Genomic DNA, 11,931 nt, shown 5'->3' with positions numbered 1-11,931 from the left:
CTCATATTTGGTTCAGAATAATCTCTGAAAATATTTACAGAGTTTGACTCTTTTCATCAACAGATGTATTCACATACAGATATAATACACGACTTTAGTGGCAGGCACTATAGAAAGGAGGAATAAAACCCAGACTTTTCAATAAATGGTGGTGAGGCATCTCCTAGCATACACCAAATTAATTCCTCACGAAAAAAATTTAAATCTGAAAGGCAAAACTAAAGCTTTTAGAAGACAATATAGAAGACATGACTCCAGGGAAGGGAATTTTTTTTTTAAAACAACTCACACTCTAATTTTAAAACACTCATACTTCCTAGTACTTAACAATTAATAAATTGTTGTTATCAAAGAACATCATAAGGGAAGGAAAGGCAAGCCACAAAATGGGAGAAGATATTTGCAACAATATAGCCAACAAAGAACAAGATTTATAAAGCTCCTTTATCAATCAATGAGAAAAAATATTAGCAACACAACAAAAACATTTGTACAGTCCTAACAAGATACTTTACAAAAACAGAAAGTCAAATTGGCCAATAAACTTACGGAAAAATACTCAATTTCACAGGTAATTAGCGAAATGCAGAGTGAAACTTCAATGAGATACAATTGCATATCCACCAGATTGGCAAAATTAAAAACAAAAACTGTTAACACCAGCACTGACCAAGATATGGAGAAATATGGTTTGGATATTCGTCCCCTTCAAATATCATGTTGAAATGTGATCTCCAATGTTGGAGGTGCGGACTGGTGGGAGGTGTTTGGGTTATGGGGATGGATCCCTGGATCCCTTATAAATGGCTTGGTGTCCTCGTTGAGATAACGAGTTCTTGCTCCATGAGTTAATGTGAGATCTGATTCTTAAAAATAATCTGGGACTTCCCCTATTTCTCTCTTGCTCCTCTCGCCATGTGATATGCCAGTTTCTCCTTTGCCTTCTGCCATGATTGCAAGGATGCTGGTGTAATGTTTGTACAACCTGCTGAACCATGAGCTAAATAAACTCTTTTTCTTTACAAATTACCGAGTCTCAGGTATTCCTTTATAGCAACACAAAACAAACCAACATACTAATGCTTAGGAAAAAATTTGTAATCATCTAATAAAATGTAAGATATGAATACCCTATGACCAAAAAAATCTACTCCTAGATATATACCCTTTGTACTAGGAGTTGCGTAAAATGTTCATTGTGAAACTGTAGTTGCCTGAAACTAAAAACATCCCAATTGTCTACAGTAAATAAATTGTGGTATATTAATACAAAAGTAAATTACACAGACATAATGAAGAATAAAGTACAGCTACAACCAACATGAATAAATTCCATCTTGAACAAAAGAAGTGTCAGGCCTCTGAGCCCAAGCCAAGCCATCGCATCCCCTGTGACTTGCACGTATATGCCCAGATGTCCTGAAGTAACTGAAGAATCACAAAATAAGTGCAAATGCCCTGCCTCCCCTTAACCGATGACATTCCACCACAAGAAGTGAAAATAAAATGGCCGATGACATTCCACCACAAGAAGTGAAAATGGCCAGTCCTTACCTTAAGCGATGATATTACCCTGTGAAATTCCTTCTCCTGGCTCATCCTGGCTCAAAAAGCTCCCCCACTCAGCACCTTGTGACCCCTACTCCTGCCCACCAGAGAACAACCCCGCTTTGCCTGTAATTTTCCTTCACCTACCCAAGTCCTATAAAACGGCCCCACCCTTATTTCCCTTCCCTGACTCTCTTTTCAGACTCAGCCCGCCTGCACCCACGTGATTAAAAAGCTTTATTGCTCACACAAAGCCTGTTTGGTGATCTCTTCTCACAGACGGGCATGACAAGCAGCAGCTACAAAAGAATGTATGATTTTAAATAAAACTCAAAAACAAGCAAACTGTATTATTTAAGTTTACACACATAGGTGATAACACTATAAAAACAAAGAGACAGTTATCATAAAAGGTAGGATAGTGGCAATTACCAAAGGGTATGTGGCAGGGAGCTAGCTGGTTGTGACTGGGAAGGAACTACATGGGTAGTTTCTGAACTGCTGTCAATATATTCTATTAAGCTGAGTGCTAGTTATATAGTTACTTTAAAATTATTCCTTGAACTGCATATTTATATTTTATGTACTTTTGAATATATATGTATTTTTGAATATATATTTCTCAATAAAAAACAAAGTTATGATATAGAGCAAAATGAACACATATTACCAATGGATAATTACTCTGATCCTCAAGAGCTCAACTCTCTGATTTTTGTTTCAGAGAAAGCATTCAGATTATATGTTTTTGAATCTATGAAAAGTAAAATCACTAAATTCATACACAGTGATTATATAAAATTAGATATGTGCAATCACAATAAATTTGATTATATTCATTATAGTGGAAAGATTTAGGTCACAAGACTTTTTTTCCCCCAAAATTTCAAAAGAATACTTTTCTGTCTTCATTTTACTAATTATAAAATAATTACAAACATAGTTGCTTTTTTAATGTTCCATGAATTCACCAGAGTGTGACACAGAAGATTAAAAAATAAAGATATACATCTATTTCCATATCCTACCTTTGGGACAATTTATGAGGAACTTACAGACAAGTAATAGAACTGCTTTGAACTCTAAAAAGAAATAGACTTTACAAATCCCTAACCAGTAGTATGGTATTTACCAGATCTTCTAGGTTTTACATGGTCACGACTATTTCTCTCCAACTGTTTTAAAATAATTTCCTGGAGCCATTTGAGGACATTTGAGGAGGACAATGTCCCTCCACACCTAATAACTGCTGTATCTCCATGACTGCAAACTTGAAAATGAGGAAACACCAAAGCAACATTACTCACAAAATAAATAGCAAAATCAGAATCTCTGAAGTCAACTTATGAAACATGATTTACAAAGACATGCTTACATTTCTTAATTTATTTTTAATAAGTAAAAAATTACTCAGTGAAACTGTACAAAAATCAAATCATTAATTTTTGCACCTGTTATTTCAGTCATCAACAGTGATTTCATGGGTACAGAAATAAAATAATGGGAATTATGATTAACTTCATCCTGCCTTTCTAGTTTAGTAGAACCAAACAGAAGAAATTATGGCAATAACCATTAACTATAGAAAAAAAGTAATGGAAAAATGGTTGCAGATTTAATCACAAAATGAACTTAATTTTTGTTGATTTTGTTTTATATGCTAAAACACTACTATCTATAAATATGCACTGACAGCATCGTTCTAAATTTAATTCCGAAGTGATGTCGAGACTTCAATAAAATATAAGCAAGTTACTGGATCATATTTATGGATTGCTGAATGACTACCTGGAAAATATCAGTTACTTTCAAAGAACACAAAACAAAGTGAACATGGAAAAAAGTCTTCTTTGCAAAAGTCCTTTTATTAGTCCTATCCTCTAAAATTCCAAGCCACAGAGCCTTGATATTCCTGGATTCTGTTTTAAGTAACCTTAATTTTAAATATGACACTTGAGATATGCACAATGGGAAAGGGTAGGCTATGTGAACAAAATTTAATTTATTTTTTCCAAAGGCAGTCATTTTCTTTAAATTCATCCTATCCACTTTTGCCCACTTCCCTATGTACAGATAATCTTTTAATCATGCAAATTCACTCTCCACTTCCACATACATTTTCCCCACTTTAGTACTTTTACAAAAGAGGGAAACAATACAGCTGGTTGATAAAGTAATTTAAAGTATTTGTAAATGAAATAAAAAGAAAGAAAGTATAATACATAGTGTAAAAAGATACCAAATTGGAGTAACACTGATGTTAACCTAGTTTTTTATTTAACAAAGTACCTACTAATGGTCTGAGAAGGAGAGTAGAAGGAAAGGAGCTAGAGGGAAATGACTTCCTATGGTTAAAAAAAAGCCAATTGCTTCAGAATGCATGATAGTCTTAGTAATAAAAGAATCATTTACTATTTTCACTGAGTTTACAGTGTTGGGTACTACTGTTTACATCATTTTAATGAAAGTACTTATAAAAACATCTGCAATAGTTCATATCAGAAAACAGAAAGTTTCTCTCAATAAAGACCTTAAAAAATAAATTTTTATCTTCATTAACTCCCTTTCTGGGAATGGGAATGAAATAACATGCTTCTCTTTAAAAAAAAAAAAACAACAAAATTTAATACCCTAATTAGGTTTCTAGAAAAAAAAAAAGACTACCCTAGCAATAATGTTTAACATTCTACTTTTCATCTATTTCTAAAGACACTCCCTTTACAAAATCTTTTAGTTTTATATATTAGAACAATCAGGTTTAGAGTCTCACATAAATAAAATATCCACATTAGAAGGCATACTGAAGAATCAAATGGTTAGCCACATTTGTCTGTTCACATTCACGGATTCTCTAAGAGCATTGTGTGAGTCCATATAATACTGTTCACATTTAGTCTAAGTTATTATGTCTCATCTGACCTACTCCTCCTACAACACTGATGCTATCAACAGAAATCCTGATTTTTGTGACACAGTGATATAACAAACTCTGGTAAAACCAGCAGAGGTAACAGGACGGTAACCTGGAACTGCACAATTTAAAATGTCCACCCTTCATCCACCACTACTATACCTCTTCTTCCCAGTGGTATTGAATTCTCAAAGCCTAATCATATGAGAGGTGCAGGGTGCCAAACACTATTTGTATAGAAAATCAGTCTTCAAGACTAAACAAAAAAGAAATTCATAAAATAAAATAAAACTTTTTGGATAGTTGCATTTGTTGCTTTCAATTTCTTCATCCATATCTGTTCTGGTCATACATATTTTTTCCTTCTTTTTATCCAGAGAGATTAATACACAGATTAATACACAAAACTTTTGTAAATGGCATTCCAGTTCAAAGTTGCTTGTGATCATAGCCATGTGTGAACCGTTAGACAAGTGTATACTATGCCCCAAAATGTTTTATAATTCTTCAGTGCAGTTTCTTACTGATGTTTCCCTTAAAATTAAGGCTTAATGAAAGAGAAATCCATAGTATCATGAGCGATTTTTTTTAGCTTCTGAATTAAATGCACTCTTTCCAAAATTAACTGGTCCTGGAGTAACATTAACACAACCTGTATTAATCAGTGTCATGACTGAAGTAGTATCTTACTGGAGGTCCAGGCAAATCTTCATCTCCATCAATGTCTGGAGCAAATGACACAGTAAGATCCACATATTTCTTTTCAGTAGAAGGTTTTACAAGTTTATGCATTCTAAGAAAAATAAGCAAAAATGAATACTTCGGTAAATTCTATAAAATGAAAAAATGATTTGCTGACTAATGCCATCCAGAGAACCTGGACTTGTATCTAGACTTTAACATCTAATAATAATCTGCTTTCATATATTCATTTTCCTTTACTAAAAGGTCTGAACTCAAGACACTCATTTACCTAACAGTGGATACATTTGGACACATTGGTCATGATAAAGAATACAAACCATTTATTAAAAGACAAAAAGGCTCAGCGTGGTGGCTCATGCCTGTAATCCCAGCACTTTGGGAGGCAGAGGCAGGCAGATCACCTCAGGAAAGGAGTTTGAGACCAGCCTGGCCCACATGGCGAAACCCCATCTCTACTAAAAATATAAAAACGAGATGGGAGCAGTGGCACATGCCTGCAATCCCAGCTACTCGGGAGGCTGAGGCAAGATAATTGCTTGAACCTGGGAGACGGAGGTTGCAACGATTTTAAAAAATTGATTCTCCTCCTAAACTTCCTCTTAAGTTTGGAGGCATCATAAATTCAAACATTTCTCTGTAAACAGTAAAAAAGCAAGCTAGAATTTAAACCTTAAAATGCAAGCTAGAAATATGAAACAAAAGACATTCTCAGCTTTTTTCCTTATATCCAATCTTTATCCTATTTACTGAAAAAATCACTCTTTGCTATAGCCACTACTGCCTTAAATGAAGTCATCATCTATACATCCCTTAGATAACTGTATTGTCTTCTAGCTAGCTTTCTCTAGTCTCTTTTCTACCTCCAATCTACACTGCTCCTAGAATTCTCTTAAAATATAAATTTGTTGTATTCTCCTGCCTAATAATGTTATTTATTATACACTGTGTACCTACTTCATGCCAGGCTCTGAACTATGTAATCAATTTAATCCTCAGTAGCTCTTTCCATTTCACAAAGATATTTTGTCCGGTACATAAACTTTTCATTCTTTCCACCATTCATGATCACCATCTCATGCTTGAGTCATTCAGAGAAAAAAAAAAATGTGAATTCTAAATTCCCAAATTTAGAATTTAGTAGGAGTTCTAAATACTACTCTTAATTTATCCAAAAGATACTTAGGTATCCTAATGAAGATCAATATAAGGTAAATTAATGCCTTAGCTAATATAACAGTAGCTTTACTTTTGTATGTATGCTCTTTTTAGCTGCAAAGACTGTTGATTTTGCCTGGAATAATCCTTCTTCAAAGGTAGCTCAAATGAAATCTACCCTGAACTAGAGGTCTGAGTTAGCACAATACTCTGTAAATATTTTCATTATCACAGTTATTCAATTATACTTTAATGACTAACATGACCAGAGGTTAGACCTAGCCAGGTCACTGTCTCAAGAGTTACAAGCAGAGGGAACAACTAAAGCAAAGGTCCCATAATGGAGCATCATTAGAGTGAGTATTCAAGAATAAGGAGGCCAGTATAGCTGGAATATTGTGAGGGCAAAGTAGGGAAGGAACTTAGCAGGATAACTAGGAATCAATTTCCTTTAATAGACTGTGAACTGTTTGAGGGAAGGGCTTGATGAACATGTATGATAATAAAATATTAATAGGACTAACATTTGTGGAATACTTCTTACATGACATTACACTATTAGCCCTATTATTTTAGTGTTCAACTATGGGCACAATCATCCCTATTTGTGGACTTGCAGCTTTTTGAAACTAAGTTTCAAAAGCTACTCCAGGTAACAAAATTAAGTAGCTGAGCAAAAATGTGAACCCAGGTCTTTCTAAAGTCAACCTCATGCTATTAATCACAATCCCACTGACTGACCTAACGTGTTCAGTACTTAACAGGTACTCAATAAATACCTGCTAAAAGGACAATCTAATAAAATGAAAAATATTACTATGCTGGAAGTTTCAAATATTGGCCAAATCTTAAAAGCATTTTTAAATAATTTGCCACAAATTTTAAACTCCACTAGTCAATACACTTTATGACCACATACAGTCCACTGCAGCATAAAATAAAGGAATTCTAAACACTACTCTTGCTTTATCCAAAAGATACTGAGGGATCCTAATGGAAAACAATATAAGGCAAATTAATGCCTTAGCTAATAAAATAGTAGTTTTACTTTTTAAGGTATTAGATAATTCAGACCGGATTACAATTTAAGAATGATTAACCTCAACTGATTATCATAGTTAAAGCCAATAGATACATTAAACACAACCATCATGCAGAGATTCATTTACTCGTCTGACAAATATTTGTTGATAACCTTTCATGTGCCAGGTATTTATCTAAGTGCTTGAGATACAACAGTGACAAGATCAAATAAAGATTCCCACTCTTGTGAAATACATGTTTTAGTAGCAGGTAAATAGCTAATATACAGTACATGGGCCAGGTGCGGTGGCTCACGTCTGTAATCCCAGCATTTTGGGAGGCTGAGGTGGGAGAAATCACCTTAGGTCAGGAGTTCAAGATCAGCCTGGCCAACATGGTAAAACCCGTCTTTACTAAAATTACAAAAATTAGCCAGGTGTAGTGTTGGGCGCCTGTCATCCCAGCTATACTCAGGAGGCTGAGGCAGGAGAGTCGCTTGAACTCAGGAGGCAGAGGTTGCAGTGAGCTGAGATCACGCCACTGCAATCCAGCCTAGGCGACACGGTGAGACTCTGCCTCAAAAACAAAAACAAAAACAAACAATAAATATAAGCAAAATACACAGCAGCACAGCAGTCATACGACAGTAATAAGTGCTCTGAAAAGAAAAACTAGAGAAGAGTAAAGGGGACTAGGCATACTAGACTGGGGCCAGAGACAGGTTGCAATATTAAATGAGGCCTCTTTAGGAAGTGCAAAGACCAGGGGTGAGACTTGGCCAGGTCACTGTCTCAGAGTTACAAGCAGAGGGAACAACTAAAGCAAAGGTCCCACGCTGGAGCATGATTAGAGTGAGTATTCAAAGACAAAGAAGAAGGCCAGTGTAGCTGGAATATTGTGAGGGGAAAGTAAGGAAGGAACTTAGAAGGATAACTAGGAATCATTTAGAGCCTTGCATATCACTATAAAGACTTTAGTTTTCTTAGGTTCTTTCTTCCTTTCAGTCTCTGCTCAAATGCCACCTTAACAGGTGAGACTACGACAGGCAGAGGGGAAACCCAGACTATTCAGTATAATATAGCAACTCAACAACCCCAACTCCCCATATTTCCCATATTTCCTTTTCCCTTTATTCTTCTTTAATTTCTCCATAATACTTACTACAACCTAACACACTTGCCTTACTGTTATGCAAACTCCTTAAGTAGGAAAGAACTGTAGTTTGCTAACTGCTATCTCCCTAATGACTAGAATAGTACCTGGCACACAGCTGGCACCTTAAACAATAATTTGTTGAATAAATGTGATTTGGCAGTTTGATTCCTCATAAGCCTGGTCATTAAGTGTTTCAACATAAGAGACAGACCCATTTTTACTTAAGTGTACTGACTATATCAGGTTTCTAAACCTATTAACTGAAGAGCTGAATCTCTTGAGAAGTAGTCTGTTGGCCTTCACCTGGCAGATTCACGGTCTTTATTAATGTCATTAGACAAGACTAATGCTTTTATCTGAATTATAGTAACCTCTATATTTAATTTTTTAGTGTGCAACAACTTATTTTTAAATTCTTGTTATTTGCTGCATATAACATTGAATACTTACGTTAACTTCAATCTTTTTGCATGACCAGGCATTACAGGAACATAAAGCATTTTGACCCCCTGTACCACCATTGTGGGCTCAATTCCATACTTCTCCTAAAAGTTAATATCCAAAAAAGAAACGATGAAAGCCTCACTCAAACATAAAATGCTTATTTAACATTGTTCCTAAACAATGCTTCATGACCAGTAAAAAAAGCAAATTCATGCTAAATAATAACTTCCAATAAAATTATACATAAAAACAAAACAGAAACCAGACATAAAGCTACTAATGAACCAAATGAATAAAAGTATCTCACTTTGACTGCATTTATGAAATCCAAGAGGGTGAAATCTTCTTTTCCATGTACAGTCCATCGATCCCAAATTGTAAATGATATTTCATTTCTGTTATAGAAAAATATTCAGAACAGAAACATTGAAATTTTCTTCCCTTTAGTGATGATACAAGAAAAAAAAAAAACTCACTTCCAGAAGTCCATTATTTGTGATTGGGCTAGAAATTAATGTGGGGAAATAAAGGACAATATACCTTCTAAAATATTCCAATCTTATTTCCTCATCACACCATATAGATAATCACTTTTAATCAGTACCTTGCTGATCCTTCCAGGGTCTCAGTATAAATCCGTATGTTTTAGCAAGAGAGTGTTGTCTCTCTCTTTTTAAAATGCATGGGTTTCACTGTGTGGATGTTCCAGTCCCCTGTTACTGGACAATTTTGTACTTTCATTAGTAATGCATGAGAGTGCCTCCTTTCTCATACCCTTGCTAAGATAGCTTTTTTTCAAGTTTTTGGTTGTTGCCAATCTGAAAACTAAAAAGTACAGGCCCAGGAATTGTTCTGCTTTGTCACAAGCTTATGGAATTCTTCTAAATCTCATGACCTACACAGTCAGACACCAGGGTACCTTCTAATTCGTCTAGCAGACACAGATGAAACCATAATGACAAACAATGTGGTAGATAAAGTATTGTAAGGGTTCTTTGGCTACTTTAGTCAGAAATATTTAATGAAGATGAGGTTTGGGCTGATCTTGAAGTGATGGCAAGAATTTACACATACACAATAGAGGAAAAAAAGAGGTGAAGCTAGTATTTTTCCCTTTTAAAAGGTAAAGTATTTTATTTCATTCTCATTATACAAGAGAAATAGACCTTCATACATACCTGATTTTAGTTTTCCTTACTTCAGATGTCTCTGTAAATACTATAATTGGAATGGCTAAGTTAAGAAAACAATTTTTGTAAGCTTCAAATGGATAGCCACCAGTTACTTTGATCATCTCCAGGGCAACCTAGATAAAAGAAGGTGATATGATAATATAAATAGCCTAAAACTATCTGTGATTTTAATTGGATCTATTCAATTTTCACAAGTTTTCAAGCATTTCTCTGTAGATAGTAAAAGCAGCTATAAGACTAATGTAAATTTCTTATTATAGGTCTCTATACTTTTAGTATATTTTATACATTCAAATCTTCAACCTACTCTATACATGGTAACAGTTATTTAAAAAAATATTAATTCAACCATATAGTCTCCCTACTTTGAAAGCACATGCTAGAACTCAAAAAACACAATGGTCTAAAATCACTTAATACAGGGGTAAATAACTACATAGCTTCATAGATAATTATATAGAGTAATGACGTAATATGGCATAATAACTAGGGCCTCACTTAAAGATTCTGAATCATTATGAATACAGATCAGGGAAGTTCATTTTATTCAAGAAAAACAGAGTACCTGCTTTGTATGAAAGACGTAAAGATCAGTGAAAAGATTATTGCCTATAAGAAAAATTATAAACTATCTTGAGCTTATTTTTTATTTTAAAAATGTATATTTAGGGCCAGGCGTGGTGGCTCACGCCTGTAATCCCAGCACTTTGGGAGGCCGAGACGGGTGGATCACGAGGTCAGGAGCTCGAGACCATCCTGGCTAATATGGTAAAACCCCGTCTCTACTACAAATACAAAAAAAAATTAGCCGGGCATGGTTGCGGGCGCCTGTAGTCCCAGCTACTGGGGAGGCTGAGGCAGGAGAATGGCGTGAACCCAGGAGGCAGAGCTTGCAGTGAGCCGAGATCGTGCCACTGCACTCCAGCCTGGGCAATAAAGCTAGACTCCATCTCAAAAAAAAAAAAAAAAAAAATGTACATTTACGTAAAACTTCAAAATACAGATGACTGCATTTTCAGAAAGTATTTTGAAATTTTAAATTATGTGATCCAATATCTATCCTTCCCTCTCTAATATCTCTGAGTGACTGGGTTGGTATGATGGGGAAGTCAGGGAAGAGGCAATGAAAAAGGAGCATTTTTATTTAAGGAATAATAAACTTACCAAGCCAGAAACTGTAGCAGTGGTTGTTGCGATAGCAGGTATAATTTTACCAGCTACGCGCTTTGTTTTGAAACGGTCAGCTGGTTCAATGCTGTACATTTTGGCACGAAGATTTGATGCAGCTGTGATGAAATCTATGTGTCCATTATGATCGTCATCTTTTTCAAATGAAAGCACTGCCATCTGAAGGTCACCTGATTATACCAACCAGAAAAACAAAGTTCCATAGCAAGCAGTAAAGATTTTAAGAGGTAAAAAGCAATGTGGGTTTACTAACTTTTAAAGATTCCTTTTTATATTTTTACATGACTGAGAAACGTAAGAATCCAGGCAACTAATATTGAAGGCCATGAAAACAGCTTTTCCCATGATTAAAGAGAGCCAATTTTTTTAAATTAAAAAACAAAAAGAAAGAAAATGATGGTTTTAACGCCACTAAACTAGAGACATTTCTGTATTTAAAAAAATTTTTTAATAAATAGCAAAATAAGGAAGTTGTGTACCACACATCTGCTATCAAGAGGTTTACCAAAAAAAGCCAACATTAGGTATAGTTCAAAAATTTATTCCACAAATCCTACTCTGAAACATTTTCCTTCTGGTAACTAAGAATAGGGTCAGTTGGTCAAATTA

The 11,931-nt window shown here is 34.9% G+C and overlaps 1 protein-coding gene across 4 annotated transcripts in view; it reads right to left on the bottom strand.

Annotated features, from left to right (window-relative positions):
* Positions 1 to 2,904: 2,904 nt before the first annotated feature.
* UBA6 (ubiquitin like modifier activating enzyme 6) overlaps positions 2,905 to 11,931 on the bottom strand; it is a 73,967-nt gene continuing 64,940 nt past the window's right edge. For 2 of the 4 annotated variants that reach the window (XM_023232141.1, XM_023232139.1), the window contains 5 exons: positions 11,299 to 11,492; positions 10,120 to 10,247; positions 9,249 to 9,336; positions 8,948 to 9,042; positions 2,905 to 5,252 (listed from right to left, as the gene is read on the bottom strand). In XM_023232141.1, the coding sequence (XP_023087909.1) occupies positions 5,117 to 5,252; positions 8,948 to 9,042; positions 9,249 to 9,336; positions 10,120 to 10,247; positions 11,299 to 11,492 (641 nt within the window). In that variant the 3' untranslated portion in view covers positions 2,905 to 5,116. Of the gene's footprint in view, positions 5,253 to 5,718; positions 6,243 to 8,947; positions 9,043 to 9,248; positions 9,337 to 10,119; positions 10,248 to 11,298; positions 11,493 to 11,931 lie in introns of those variants that run through there. The other 2 variants (XM_023232137.2, XM_023232140.3) reach the window with 2 other exon arrangements.

The sequence above is a fragment of the Piliocolobus tephrosceles genome, chromosome 3, assembly GCF_002776525.5.
Source record: "Piliocolobus tephrosceles isolate RC106 chromosome 3, ASM277652v3, whole genome shotgun sequence".
NCBI lineage: Eukaryota > Metazoa > Chordata > Mammalia > Primates > Cercopithecidae > Piliocolobus > Piliocolobus tephrosceles.
Note: the sequence above shows the minus strand (reverse complement) of the source record. Positions and strands in the feature narration are given on the sequence as shown.